Source organism: Orycteropus afer, unplaced genomic scaffold, assembly GCF_000298275.1.
Source record: "Orycteropus afer afer isolate SDZICR_OR568_19922 unplaced genomic scaffold, OryAfe1.0 scaffold00127, whole genome shotgun sequence".
Taxonomy (NCBI): Eukaryota; Metazoa; Chordata; class Mammalia; order Tubulidentata; family Orycteropodidae; genus Orycteropus; species Orycteropus afer.
Window position 1 is genome coordinate 598,444 of NW_006921714.1, and position 14,912 is coordinate 613,355.

A 14,912-nucleotide genomic window follows, 5' to 3' on the forward strand; every position below is an offset into this window, starting at 1 on the left:
TTCATCCACGTTATGTGGTGTTTTGCAGATTCTACATTATTCTTTAGGGTTGCATAGTATTCCATTGTGTGTATGTACCATAGTTTGGTTATCCACTCCTCAGCTGATGGACACCTAGGTTGTTTCCATCTTTTGAGCAACCCAAACTTTACACTGCTTTTGTTATGCATCCAGATTCCCTGAGTGATGCACAGTTAATGTGCTTGGCTGTTAACCCAAAAGTTGGACGGCCTCAAGTACCAAGTGCTTTCCTCTGTTACGTAATGATCTCAGTGCCCTTCATACATACTGGGTGATTTCTGTTCTACCTTATAGATGATAAAGCTGAGGCTCAGAAAGTTAATTAAGTAAGTAACCTGTCTTGGGAGTCCCTGGGTGATCCAGTTAACATGCCCAGCTACTAACCAAAAGGTTGGAAGTTCAAGGCCACCCAGAGACCTCAGAAGAAAGCTCTGGAGATTAACTTTGCAAAAATATCACCCACTGAAAACCTTTTGGAGCACAGTCATTCCATGACTCAGAATCAACTCAATGGCCTGGGACTACTGGTTATGTGGCCAGCTTAGTATTTAGATGCTATTCTATGAGAAGTTTCTTTTAGAATTGAGCCCAAATCTTCCTTTCTATAATTTCTACCCACTGGACCCAAGCCCCTCCTAGGTGAAGCTAAAGATGACTGACTGATGTGTTTGCCTTTGGCTAGTGCTCTTCTATGGAGCTCTGATGATGTAGTGGTCAAGGCATTTGGCTGCTAACCAAAAGGTTAGTGGCTTGAACCAACCAACCACTCCACAAAAGAAAGATGGGGTGGTCTGCTTCTGAAAAGGTTTACAGCCCTGAAAACCCAATGGGGGTCGGTCACTATGAGTCGGAATCGACTTGATGGCAGGGTGTTTGGTATTTTTAGCACTCTTCCACAGGCTACACTTTTCCAGGTCTTCCATCAGAACAGAGATCCCCTTGCCCACCTGACTGCTGTCCTCAGTATCTCAAAGTGTCCCTCCCATCTGGACAGAAACTTCCAAACGAGAATTACTGGCCATCACATCACTTATTCAAACACTTATCTTTTATTACGATTCCCTAAGACTACACACAGTACATCGTCGGCAAACATAATTCACTTCTGACACACGCACAATAAACGAATCCTCCCCCCGTTCTTTCTTCCCCAAACCTTTTATGAATGATGACTTCCCCTGTCTAATCTAATTATATCACACAGCTACATCTTAATCCTCCCTTCTAAATCTATAAAATCCAGAAATACCTAGTGTAACCAAAAGTTGGAGGAAGGAGAGGTTTGGATGTGGCACTGGGAGGTTTTTATTTTTTATTGTGAAGAAAAATCCCATTTTCTCTACAGCTGCAGAACAAAGGAAACATCCCCCCCCACCCGGTTGTTTCACCCGGTACACTGTTGATTTCATGCATTTTTGACAAGTCTTCCTTATTTCCAACACACAGATCAATTTCTCCCCCTCTGGGAAGGGGAGGACTTTGGCAAACATGCAGTGTGTAGGTCAGCCCCACTTTACACCCCCTTCCATATCCTCATCTAACAATGCCCAAGACGCTCTGATCAGGAGACAGCCAAGGCCTCAGCTGGCAATGTGGAGAAACAAATAAATACTAAGCAAATCTGCAAAAACTCCACACACCTACTGGGCCCATCAACACTTCAACTTTCTTCTAATCAGGGGTATAGAACCAGGCTGCTAGCCAGTATCTCAGGAGTGAGATCGACAGATATTTATCTGTAAAGATAAATTTAAAGAGATGTCTGCTAACTCTTCTGCTAGGGAGCTCGGTGGCAGAGTGGTTGAAGCGTTTGGCTGCCAACTCAAAGGTTGGCAGTTTGGATCCACCAGCCACTCCATGGGAGAACAACGTGGCAGTGTGTGTCTGTAAAGATTCACAGCCTTGGAAAGCCTGCAGGGCCGTTCTGCCATTCCGTGGGATCACTGAGTTGAAATCAACTTGATGCCAGTGGGTTTGACTTGGTTTCTCGTTTACATCTTTGCTAATGAACCCATGGGTGATACCTATGGTTAAGCACTGACTATTCCCCAAAGGTTGGCAGTTCAAAGTCACCCAGAGGTACCTTGGAAGGAAGGCTTGGCCATCTGCTTTTGAAAGGCCACAGCCTTGAAATTCCTAAGGAGTGCCACTCTACTCTGAAACGTGGGGTGGCCATGAGTTGAAATTGCCTTGATGGCAACTGGTTTGGTTGGTTGGTTGGTTTTTGATTTAATGCCACTGCTACTACATACACTACAAGGAACTCTGGTGGTATAGTGCCTAAGGCATTTGACTGCTAACCAAAAGGCCAGCAGTTCAAACCCACCAGCCACTCAGTAGAAGGAAGATAGGGTGATCTATTTCCATAAAGATTTAGCACCTTGGAAACCCAACGGGGATCGTTATGAGTCAGAATCGACTCGACAGCAGTGAGTTTGTAGTGACTTCTACCATAATACAATACAAACCAAGAAATGACTGAGGACATGCTCAGATTTCAAAGGATGAAAAAGTCACTGCGTTCTCTCAGCCAGGAGTTTTACTCAGTACCTGAGTAAAATAGATAAAATCAGCCTGCTGCTTAGACATTCAACTTCCAAAGTGAGGGTGAAAAACAAATGAAATTGGACAACAGGGTAGAATATTCATGCGATATGCCTGTACATAAGTGCCCAAAGATAACAGGGACTGTTTTTCCATTTAAATAAAATAATGTGGGCTTGCTTGAATGAGGATTAACTCATTCAACAGCACACCAAAGGCACAATACTGAGATCAAAAATATTCTAGGAGACCAACTCAGGAAAGATAGTGGAGTCACAGATGACCTGATTTGAAATGCAAATAAAATTACAGCCAATGAATGGATTTTTAAAGTTCACCCTGTAACTGAGTGCTTTTTCTTAAAAAAAAAGAAAAATGAGAGTGTGCCCCAATTTTTAAATCTTTTCTATTACCCACCCCAAGTTTTTTAAAATAAAATTTATATGAAAGTACTATTATTAGAAAACGTGGCATTCAATCTCATACGCACTTGACCATATTAATTTAGCATCCTCTTCTATATATTCAGCACAATGCTTTATATTTGATTTCTTAAAATTTAACATTCTTTAAAAAACTATTTTAAGCAAAATTTGCAGCTTGAACATAATCGTTTAAAATATGTAATGGCGCACCTTTTAATTAAATGTACACAAAGCGGTGTATGAGACATGTTGTTGAAGTGCTGTCAAGTCTATTTTCAACTCACAGCAACCCCATGAGGCAGAGTAAACCACCCCCAAGGATTCTCTTGGCTGTAATCTTTACTTAAGATGAGAAGAAATAGCTGCAAGCATCCATTAGTGATTGGAATATGGACTATACAAAGTATGGATCTAGGAAAATAAGAAGTTGTCAAAAATGAAATGTAATGCCTAGGAATATCCTAGGCATTAGTCAGCTAAAACGGACTGGTACAGGCCATTTTCAACTGGACAATCATATGCCAAGAATGACAAATTAAAAAGGACTGGCATAATACTCACTGTCAAAAAAAAAAAAAAAAAAAGTTTCAAGATCTATCCTTAAGTACAATACTGTCAGTGATAGAAAAATATCCATACTTCTACAAGGAAGACCAGTTAATATGACCATTATTCAAATTTACACACCAACCACTAATGCCAAAGATGAAGACACTGAAGATTTCTAACAACTTCTGCAGTCTGAAATTGATCAAACATACAATCAATCAAGGTGCATTGATAATTACTGATGATTTGGAATGTGAAAGTTGGAAACAAAGAAAGATCGTACGTGGCCTTGCTGACAGAAATGATGTCAGAGATGGCACTACAGAATTTCACAAGACTAACGACCTATTTACTGGAAATAACTTTTTTCAGCAACATAAACCACTGTTATATACATGGACCTCCCTGATAGAATACAATAAGAGTCAATGGACTGCATCTGTGGAAAGAGAAGACAGATAGTCTTAGTATCACTGGTCGGAACATCATACTCGGTAAAGCAGAAGGTCAGTAAAACAGAGGAAGCCCCTCATCAATGAACTCCAACACAGTAATGACTGTTAAGATGGGCCAAGAGTGGGCAGTGTTTCGTTCCATTGTACATCAGGTCATCATGACTCAGAACCGACTCAACGGCAGCTAACAACAACCTTTACGGGGATAGGCCGTCAGTTAGTTCTTCCCAGAACCCTCTGGGTAGGTTCAAACAGCTAACCTCTTGGCTAGCAGCCAAGCTTAACCACCAAGGCTCCTTCTACTGAACAGAAGGGCATTTTTCAGTAACTCTTTATGGCTTCCATCAAATGTTTTGCTTACAAGTAAATATAAAGAGTGTAATAATGATGGAACTAATCTATAGGTTCACATTCTCCCTTTACAGTTGACTGAATTAAAGTCTGCAAGGACACAAAAATCTGACATTGAAACTCCAATGCAAGTTAAAACTGATCTCACTGTGGTTTTGCAATTCTTCTGCCAACTATTAAATGCACAACACTTTGAATAACTGGAATGAAAGATGTCTTATAAAAATGACTGGATCCTAGCCAAGCAATGCATAAGCTATTCCTTGTTGTGTACAAATTCAGCACTTGGAGTAGAGAATCAACACTGATGCATTAACAAGCTTAATATTCTAAGGATTTTCTAATCTTCTAATTGCCTAAAAGGTTCCCTAAACACCTCACCACCTTCCGTATGTCCACCCAATGCAAACCCACCTCACCCCGCTTCGTCTGCTACCAGCCTCCCTCCCTCAGCCAAAGTTGACTTCTCTGATGAGGGAGGGTGGATGATTACATTACTCCAAATGGACACTAACCACTCTGTACAATTTCTATATCCTTAGCAGTACTAATCCGTTATGCAGGCATTTAAAAAATTACGAAGAATCCGCTCAAAGCAATGAAGAGGTCAGCAGGCAGTCTAAAATAAAACCTTTTGCTGAGTCAACACTAAAATAAGCCATTTTCATTAAGCCCCTCAGTATCTGAAAGGCCAGAATCTTTGGAGAGGCCATTAGTGTAGTTTCTGCGGCTCATTAAATTGTTCTGAAGAAGCAAAGAGAAACATAAAGGGCTAAATGATAAGTTTTAATGTCTGGGATTTTCTGTATTGAAAGAAAAAATAAAATAAAATGGAGTGAGTGCCAAAAAAACTCCTGAAATGTTTTGACTCTGTGAACTTTACACAAAGACATCCAGGAAATAAATCTTTAGACTGATTGCAGTATAGTAAATTACCTGGTATGGCTTTTCTAGCCTTCAGTCTATGTAAACTCCATGATGGAATTTGCTGTGAGCAATTGAGGAGCTCCTGATTGTTAAAGTTATCCACCTGGGGTATTTCTGTTGCGAGTGGCACAAAGCAATGTTCTGGGAAGTTCGCTGTCTCTCTGGTGCTTAGAATAGTGATGTTAATGATTGGTTAGTTTGGCCACTCTGCCAGGCTCAAAAGGAGGCCTCCTAGAGGCAGAAGAAATCTCTCTGACTGCTGGTTGAGAAAGAGATGCTGCTGAGAGAAATGGGCCCCTGAGAGACATGTGCTGCTGCGAAAGAGACAATGAGAGACATGCATTGCTGAGAGAGAGACATGCACTGCTGGAAGAGAGACTACTGGTTGAGAGACTGTGGGCTGAGAGAGACTGAGCATTTTTCCTGAACTTGAATTGCAGCCTGGTGCTTCCCTTTATAATAAACCCCATGATCTGTGAGTTCTGTGTGGCCACTGCAGCGAATTATCGAACCCAGCAGAGAGGTGGTGGGTGCTGCGGGAGGAATGGTTGGTGTTCGGATTGATGAAAGCGCTAGAGGGAGGCAGCATGTCTTGCCTCACAGGAATAGGCCTTGAGTTGTTGACGGTGATTCTGTCTTCCTCTTGTGTGGTTAGAGGAGGTCAGAAGATGTGGCCTGCCTGCCTCTTTGGCACTAATCATCAAATAAAAGTCATGTGGACTTTTCTAACTTCACACATGGTAGGCTACAATATTTCTATAAAATATAATGACATAATTTGGGAGTGAAGATTTTCTTTTATAAGAAATAGAAGGCACATTAGGAAAAAGAAGTTGTCCTCCCTAACAGGGTTTCTGGTCACCGTAAGAACTGATACCTTTGAATTGTGGCGTTGGTGAAGAATGCTGAAAATACCGTGGACTGCCACAAGAACGAGCACGTCTGTCTTGAAGTACAGCCAGAACGTTCCTTAAAAGTGAGAATGGTAAGCCTTCACCTCATGTATTTTGGTTGTGTTGTCAGAAGGGACCAGTCCCCAGAAAAGGGTATCATGCTTAGTAAAGCAAGTGTCAGTGAAAAAGGGGAAGACTCTCAACAAGATGGATTGACCAAATGGCTACAATGGCGGGCTCAAGCATAGCAGGGACTGTGTGGATGGTGCAGGACTGGGCAGTTTCATTCTGTTGTGCATGGGGTCACTATGAGTCAGAGCCAACTCGATGGCCTCTAACAACAACAGCAAAGCCTAAGGGTAACCAACCCATTATTATGATCAGAAGGCATCACAAGGTGATTACAAGGCTTCTGATTTGCCAAGGCAGACCAAAACCAAACCCGGGCTCCCAAATGAAGTGTATTTTATTACATTTCCATTCTTTGAGATGTTCCAGGGAATGTTCTACCAACTACGTTGTCTGTAATCACAAAATCTGTCCCCAGTCATGGTTAGAGATGACTATCATGTTTTGCTGTAAACTAATTTTGGTCTGGTGCCTATACCAGAGAAGGTACAGAAGAGCCACGTATGTAGAACTTTGTAAAGCAAATCTGTTGCCATAAACATCGTTATGGGATATCCACTATGTATAGGCCATTGATCCAGTGTGGTAGAGTTTTAATGCCCTACTAGAAAACAGTATCAAAATCCCAAAAGTCAAAGTCACCCACTGGTGACCTTGTTTTTGTTGTTGTTGTTGTCATGTGCCATTGAGCTGGACTCGACTCATAGCGACCCTCCTTGGGTTTCCGAGGCAGTATCATTTTGGAAGTAGATTGCCCAACCTTCCTTCCGAAGAGTGGCTGGTGGGTTTGAACCACTAGCTTTCTGGTTAGCAGTCAAATGCCTTAGGCACCACTATCAGAGCTCCAGAGGTGACCTTGAGAAGAATTAAAAAATGGGAATTTCCTTAAAAGTTGGCGGGTGTATAAATTAGAAAGAGTGTAAAATTGGGTGGCAAGAGTGAAATCCAACTCTGCGGCAACTAACAACAACACAGCAACAACCAAAGCATTGATAACAATATGTGCCTCCTTCAATAAGAGATCTCACATTTAGGAAGAAGGAGCATATGTAACCTAATCACTAAATCAAAGACAGGTCACAGGACTTGCCTAAGGGGCAAGGCATCTGGGCAAGAAGAGTCTGAAGGCCACATGTGGGTCTCCTTGACAAAGCTTTGGAGTCCTTTGGTAAACTGGGTTGACTTGGTCAACCCAAGTTCCTTGAGCTTGGCCACAAGGAGCATACAAAGCTTAAGTGAGTATCATTTCACAAAAATGAAGAAAGTCTCAAGAACTATGGTACCTAAATCACACAACACCTCTCATGTGACTCAGCAGAGCCTACAAGGAGAGAGGTAAGAGAAGATCCTTCCCCTCCCATCACCAGCTCATCAAACATATTGTAACCATGATAGAGACAGACACTAAAGTAGGTCAAGAACTGCTCAGCAATGCAGGGATTTTACTTTTCATTATAATCAAAACGATTTGGAAATGCAAAATTGATAAACACAACTAGTTCTGTGGTTCAGTTTCCATCTTGTTAACATTGCACATTTCTATGGTATATCTGTCACAACCAAGGAACCAACGTTGGTACATGACTATTAACTAAACTCCGTGGTTTATTCATATTTTGCTAGTTTTTCCCTGATGTCTTTTTCTGCTGCAGGATCCCGTATTACACATGTACTGTCATGTGTCCTTGGCTTCCTCTGGTCTATGACAGCTTCTCAGACTGTCCTTGTTTCTGATGACCTTGACAGCACTGACAAGTGTGGTTAGTTAAAAAAAAGCCAGTTGCCCTGGAACTGAATCCAACTGGTGGCGCACAGACAGGCATTAGAAGAAAACTGTGCTCCACTGGGTTTTCGACGGCTGTCTTTTGAGAAGAACACGGCCATACTTTTCTTCCAAGGTGCTTCTGGGGAATTTCAAACCATCAACATCAGCCTTTCCATCAGAAGCCCAGCAAGGTATCCATCGGCCCCACCCGGGGAACACCCCTCGATTTGGGTTTGTCTCATGTTTTTCCTCACTGATAAGACTGTGGCTGTAACGTCTGGGGAGGCAGAACACAGAGATGATGTTCTCTTGAGATGGTATCACATCAGGCTAGGGGTTGTCGACCCGGAGTCACTCATGACGTCAGCTTTCACCACCTGGCTGAGAGAGCATTTGCCAGATTTCCCCCACTGTAAACTTCCTCTTCTGCCCCTTTCCATGTTCTACTCCTTAGAAGCAAACTCATTCAACATAGCCCTCACAGGAGGGATGGGGAGTTAAACTCCATCTCCCTAAAGGAACCTGGGAGAATCTACATCAACTATTTGGCATTTTTCTGAACAGGATATTTGTGTCTTTTCCCATTTATTTTTTATTCATCCATGCACTCATACATTTATATCAGTAAGGAGTCATGGATACTTATTTCATTTTCTGGTTTACAAATAATCCAAAATTAGGATGCTGCTGAAATTTTCCCAGCTTTGGCCACTGGGAGTTCTTTCAGGCTGGGTCCTGTGTTCCATCATCTTATTTCTTGAACGCTTACTCCCTTTCTACTTCTCCATACTCTTATCAGCAAAAATGTCTTACTCAGGGAAGGGCTAATGTCGCTAAGCTTTGCATTTCAACTAAAAATAATTCACAAATCTGATGTCAAAAGAAGCAAATGTATGATGATTGTACAACCTAACAAATGTAATTAATGTAACTGAATTGTACACTTGATATGGTTAAAATGGCAAATATCTTTATATATATATGTATATATACATAAACATGTAGGTATATACACACACACACACAAATTCTTTCTGCTTTTATTGTATCTCACAAGAAAAAAGAGAAAATAGCAGACACAGATGAACATTCTAACAAACATTTCAAAAAGGGCACATTTGCAAACAAAGGTACACGTCTACCCATCACGATACTGAGCATTACTTTCGGGAATGAATATGGCTTGGGGTCAGTGTTTTCAGACACCTCTTTTTCCTGAAGGGTTTGCAGCCACCTGCAGCTTGCTTAGAACGCTATTTGCCAAGCACATCTACAAGTCCTAGCAGTACCCAGCCATCTAGTATAATCACCAACTTCTTCAGCGTGCTAAGTACCTACACCATGAAAGTCAAGCACACCCCTTGTGTCCTTCATGGCAGTCCTGCGAGGGGCTGACAGATGAGTCCCTGCCTCATAAAGGACACAACCAGATTATGTCAATGTGGCATTTTCTGATCCTTGGTTTAATGACCCACTTTGACCACTGTCCATCTTTCCTAGGCACGTTGACAAGTGCCCCGATGGCTTAAAACTGAGCTGCACGGTGCCCACTGTGTTGTTGAAAGTCATACACATGACACACAATCCTTACAGTAATTAGTTCCCTGGGTGGTACAACCTAAAGACTGGTGGTTTGAACCCACCCTGTGGCACTGTGTAAGAAAGGCCGGGCAATCGACTAAAGATTACAGCCAAGAAAACCCTATGGAGCCGTTCTGTTCTGTAACACAAGGGGTCATCATGAGTCAGAATCAATCAGTGACCATCGGTTTTTGTTTCATTTTCCTGTGTTGTGTTTTAACCGTATTTAGCATACTTGGTACAATTTCACTCACCACAAAATACTGAAACAAACTCTGAGCTTTCAAATAAACAGGTCTCAGTCCTCAGGAAAGTGACTTGTTCCCATCAAGTTAAGACATGGAAGTGGCTGCACTAGAATCTGTCATCTCACTTCTCAACCAGTGACCTTCACAGGGGTGAATTCCAAGCAACCAACCACATGGGCAGACATGAAAACTTCTTTTATCCCCCCTCAGTCAACTGAAGGGAAGGGGCTGGAGATGGCAGAAGAAGACTGAAGTATTTACTTCCAAACTGTTTTCATTACAAAAGCTCTAGTCTGTGTGCATTTTCATGGCTGTATTAAAAATCCAAAGAAGTTACAAAGCTCAGGCCAGCTCAGAGCGCCTCTCACCCGACTGTGCCTTCCTCCTGCCAAGACCAGAGCCCGGCTAGACTCTTTCAAATTATTAAATAATTACCGCCTTTCCCTTGGGGTCACAATTGCCAATAAGACGCTGGTCTAAATGAACCAGTGATGTGATCCAGTGAGTAATCCTTAGGTTTGTAACTTCCCAGAAGAAAGAAAAAAAAAAAAAAAAACACAGATACTTCCAAGATACAGTCCGAGAGGAAAATGAAGAGTATTTTGTGTACAGGGAGGAGGGGGATAAAAGACAAAGAAACATGAGAATAGGGAAAGTATATTTTAATAATGTATCATGTTCTCCCCAGCCAACCCTGTGTATCAGCAATTCTTCATGCCAATCCTAGTCCCTTCCATTTCAGGAGTGGCTACAGCCACCAGGAGAAAATCAAGCATATGGCTCCATCCTTCTGGACGTTTCTACAACGCTGGCTCGGCTGCTTTGGAAAAATCCCATTTTATCTCCTAAAGCTATATGACCTCAAGTTGTCATTTCCAATAAAGTACACATCCAGTGATTTTTATGAACACAGACAAAAGCTGGTACAACCTTTTAGAAAAAAAAAAAAACTTTCAAACCAACTGTAGTTGCTATGTAGGGTTATTTGTTTCTAAGGCAACAGAGTATATCTAAGCACTAATGGCCTGTCCTTTTGCCAGGCAACAAACAGTCCTGTGATGCAACTGCACCTGTCTCAGCTATGCGTTCCTATGGAGACGCTCCTGTTACTATGGCTACCATCACGCTAATTGCCTAGCAAAGGCAGACATACAGCAGTCTTCGCAGAGAGCCCAGCTGTTCCTCCCGTCTCTTGCTCAAGACTGATTGTCTCAGCCTGTGATGGAATGCTTCTCAACTGAGATGCACAAGAACTTCATTAATGCCATTTCAGAAGCTCACTTTGTGCTCCCTCCTGCAAAACACGTACCAGACAAGGCAAAGAATCTGCAAAGAAATAGACTGTACAGCTACTGAAAGCTATTTATGAATTCACGCTGTCCCTTGCCTTCCAAGGATAATTTAACTGGGTGATGATAATAGAAACATTGCTGTACATTTTTGGAAATTTTTCTTGTAGGGTTGGAGGGGGTACACATTTCCAACCCAAGCACTACATATAGATAAAAATCAAATCAAAAATTTGACTGTGTGGCTGTTTGTTGGCATCTCACATGAATACGCCTTTTAAAAAAAAACTGACAAACTACTGAGCCTCCCCTCCAATTATATCTTTGTAAAAATGGTACCCGTGACCTCAACTGGTCTCAAAACAAACAGGCAGGGGCGGAGGGATAGGAGTCTCCATTGTTCTCTGCTGTTCTCACTGAAGAGCCAAACATCAAGTAACCACAACAAAATGATCACCCAGGAACACGGTCCACATGGAGACCAGGAATGACAACAATGGAGCCAGTCCTTCAGGGAACACCTGTCGAGACACTGGTCAGATGATCCGAGGACAGAACTGCTGGCACCACTCATTCCTGTAGCTTTAACCCCACCAAACGTGGCACACTGAGACGTTCAAGCTGTCAACTCTTCTGTGTAAATGTTTCTACACAGGAAGATGTGCTTTTACCCACCATGAAGACTTCTGGAAGCAGCAAAAGCGGTAAGGCTTATAGGAAATACAACAACAGAGATGCCTACTAATATATCTTTGGTTCTTTCTAAAATCTCACACAGACTGTTAGAACTCATTCCAGCACTGTTCCTTGCCAGAATACTGCAAGTTCAATAGACTGAAAAAAAAAAAAAAAGTCTGAATCACTTACCTTTGATATGCCTGAGGAGAGGTGGGAGGTGTATTGAACACGTGTGAGTATGGGTGGTAAGGGGTCTTCTTCAAAGCCTGAATTAGATTTTGTCTATACTCTGGGTCTATGCACCACAAAGACCCTTTCCCGATACTCTGCAGAGAAGATAAATACACAGTAAGTATTTTGCAGTAAGTATAATGTACAGCTATTATCTTACTTCTTTTTAAAAGACTCTCATGTATTTGTTGATTGTTCGTCAGCCTTAAATATTGTACTCTGACAACAGTACACCATCAAATGCATTTCAATCTTACTTGTATTAAGTCTGACAGATGAAATGAATGTGTATTATTACCAGCTGAGGCCAAAACTACAATGTTATCATTTTCATGTCCTCTCGCATTGTTGCATACGTGCCCTCTCATTGATGCCAATCCACAGCGACCCTATAGGACAGAGTGAAACTGCCCATCGGGTTTTCTTGGCTGTAATTTTTATAGGAGCAGATCACCGGGTTTTCTCCCACGGAGCTGCTAGGTAAGTTCAAACCCCCAGCTTTTCATTTAATAGCTGAGCACTTAACCATTGCTCTGCCAGGGCTCCTTAGCTAATTACCCCAAAAGAAAACCAGAATCCTTCATTATTTTTCAGTGTGAACTGTGAAAAACAAATGGATTCTGTTTTACACACGAGTTTTTAATTTGTCAGATTTCAAATGTTGAAAGAGGCAGTCTCACGACTTACCTGCTTTACAAATAAGAGAATTACGTGTTTAAGCGACATCCCGTTTGGTACCATTTTACAAAAAGGGGGAAGTAACCTGCTTCTCTTTTTGTTTTCCAACTTACCCTTAAAAGAACAACATAGAAGCTTGGGATGGAATTCTGTAATTACCCTCCCAGAGAAACAAAGCAACCCTGCCAGCAATGGTAAACCTAAGCCAGAAGCCAGTATTTACTTTTCGGATTTTTAGTTCACAGCAATCTATCTGCTCCAGCTCCAACAAATGCAATCTTTAGAAGTCAATCTTAAAAGTGCAAGGTTTCTCAAACTTGCAGTTTGACACTGAGAAAAGGAACCTAGCCGGGAGGCCCACTTTTGGTCTGTGGACCACATTTTATTTTAAAAAAAAAAAAAAGAACAAAACTGAAGTCCTTCCTCAGAGGCCCATGAACCTGGAGGTGGCCGATGGGCAGTCACTACTCTGACCACATGCTTTCAAGTGGCCAAATGTACCCCAAGCATTTGATCAAGTCATTTGTCAATATTTACCAATCTGGAGAGAAAAGAAGTTAAATTACACAAACCCATACCCACCCCTGCTCTCAGCCAACGGCCTCCCTTATTTCCAGAACTATTGTACTACAGAAAGGTTGACGTTGTCGTCCAACATTTAGAAAGCAAACAACAAAACTGTTTAACTATGGGGAGAGAAAGTCCAATAAATCCCTCTGAAAGAGAAGTGAAAAGACTTTATTCTGAAAATCTCTAAAGCAGATTTAAAAAACTTATACTTCAGTCAGGAGTTCACCAAACGAAGGATTTGGAGCTCTGGTGGCATAGTGCCTAAGGCACTTGACTGCTAACCAGAAGGCTGGCGGTTCAAACCCACCAGTCACTCCTCAGAAGGAAGGTGGGGCTATCTACTTCCGTAGTGATACTGACTCGGAAACTTAAGGAGGGGTCGCTATGGGTAGGGTCCGACTCGACGGCACATAACAACAACAACAACCACCCCTGTTCACCAGAAAAAAAAGTTGTTGTCAAGTAAACTCTGGCTCATGGGGACCCCATGCGTGTCAGTGGAACTGTCCTCTGTAGGGTTTTCAATGGCTGATTTTTCCAAGTGGATTGCCAGGGCTTTCTTCTGAGGTGCCTCGAGGTGGACTCAAACCCCCAGCTTTCCTGTTAGCAGCTGAGGGCAGTAAGGGTCTGTACGGCCCTGGCACGCTACCTTATTCAGAGCTCAGTAAAACACTTGGCTGTTACGGGCCTTCAAGTCATTCTTTCAACTCCTACGACCCCATGTGACAGAGCAGAGCCGCCCCCCAGGGCTGTCCGAGCCACCACCTTCACGGGGACCGACTGCCAGCTCTTTCTCCTGTAGCCACTGGACGGCACTGATCTGCCAACCTCTTATTTAGCAGTTGAGCATTTAAATGCTGCACCACCACCAGCACGCCTCCTTAAACACTTCACTGTGAACAGCAGGAGCAAGCAGTGCAACTGGAAGGAACACTTTCTGGTGCACCGACAGTAGGGGAGTTGCTCAAAGTCACGGTCAGTGCCTGGAACCTCCAGCCACCGACCACTCACCCCACAGGCACAGGTCTGACCACAGACAGAGGTCCAGGTCAGGCTGACCTTTCTCTGCAAAGCTTCCAAGTTCCCAGTTTAATCACCTGGATGTTTAAAGAAACAAAAGATTTCCACTTGGAAGTTTCCACATCCACTCGTGGCCATTCTTTCCATGCATTCATTTTCTAGCCCAGAGTGTTTCAGAGGCTGATCAGATTTTCCAAGTCAAATAGGCAGTCCAAATAACCGAATGACCCACCCGGAACCCCGTCTTCTCCTTTGGGGAAAAAAGCTGTGCCGTACACTTTTTAGAAGCAAGCCAGAATCCGAAGGGGTAGAGAGGCATGGGGTGGGGTCCCGTAACTACTGCACTGGAGAACCTGAAACTGACCACAGAAGCACCAGCGCCTCAGTGGCAGGGATCCTGGCCTGGCTCCACCAAAGGTTCCTGGTGGAACCCTGGGCCAGGAGAGCCCCCTTTCTGGGGCTCTTGAACCCATGGCTCCAAGCCAATCACTGGGGTCTAAGCTCCATGGGCGGACTGGCCCAGCATGCAACCCGCCCATTTCTGCAATGAGATTAGCT

General features: G+C 42.8%; 1 protein-coding gene across 1 annotated transcript in view; it reads right to left on the reverse strand.

Moving 5' to 3' along the window:
- The window catches only part of FOXN3 (forkhead box N3), a 271,061-nt gene that overhangs the window by 196,972 nt on the left and 59,177 nt on the right, over positions 1 to 14,912 (reverse strand). The window contains exon 2 of the mRNA XM_007944485.2: positions 12,045 to 12,181. Within this exon, the coding sequence (XP_007942676.1) occupies positions 12,045 to 12,181 (137 nt within the window). The remainder of the gene's footprint in view (positions 1 to 12,044; positions 12,182 to 14,912) is intronic.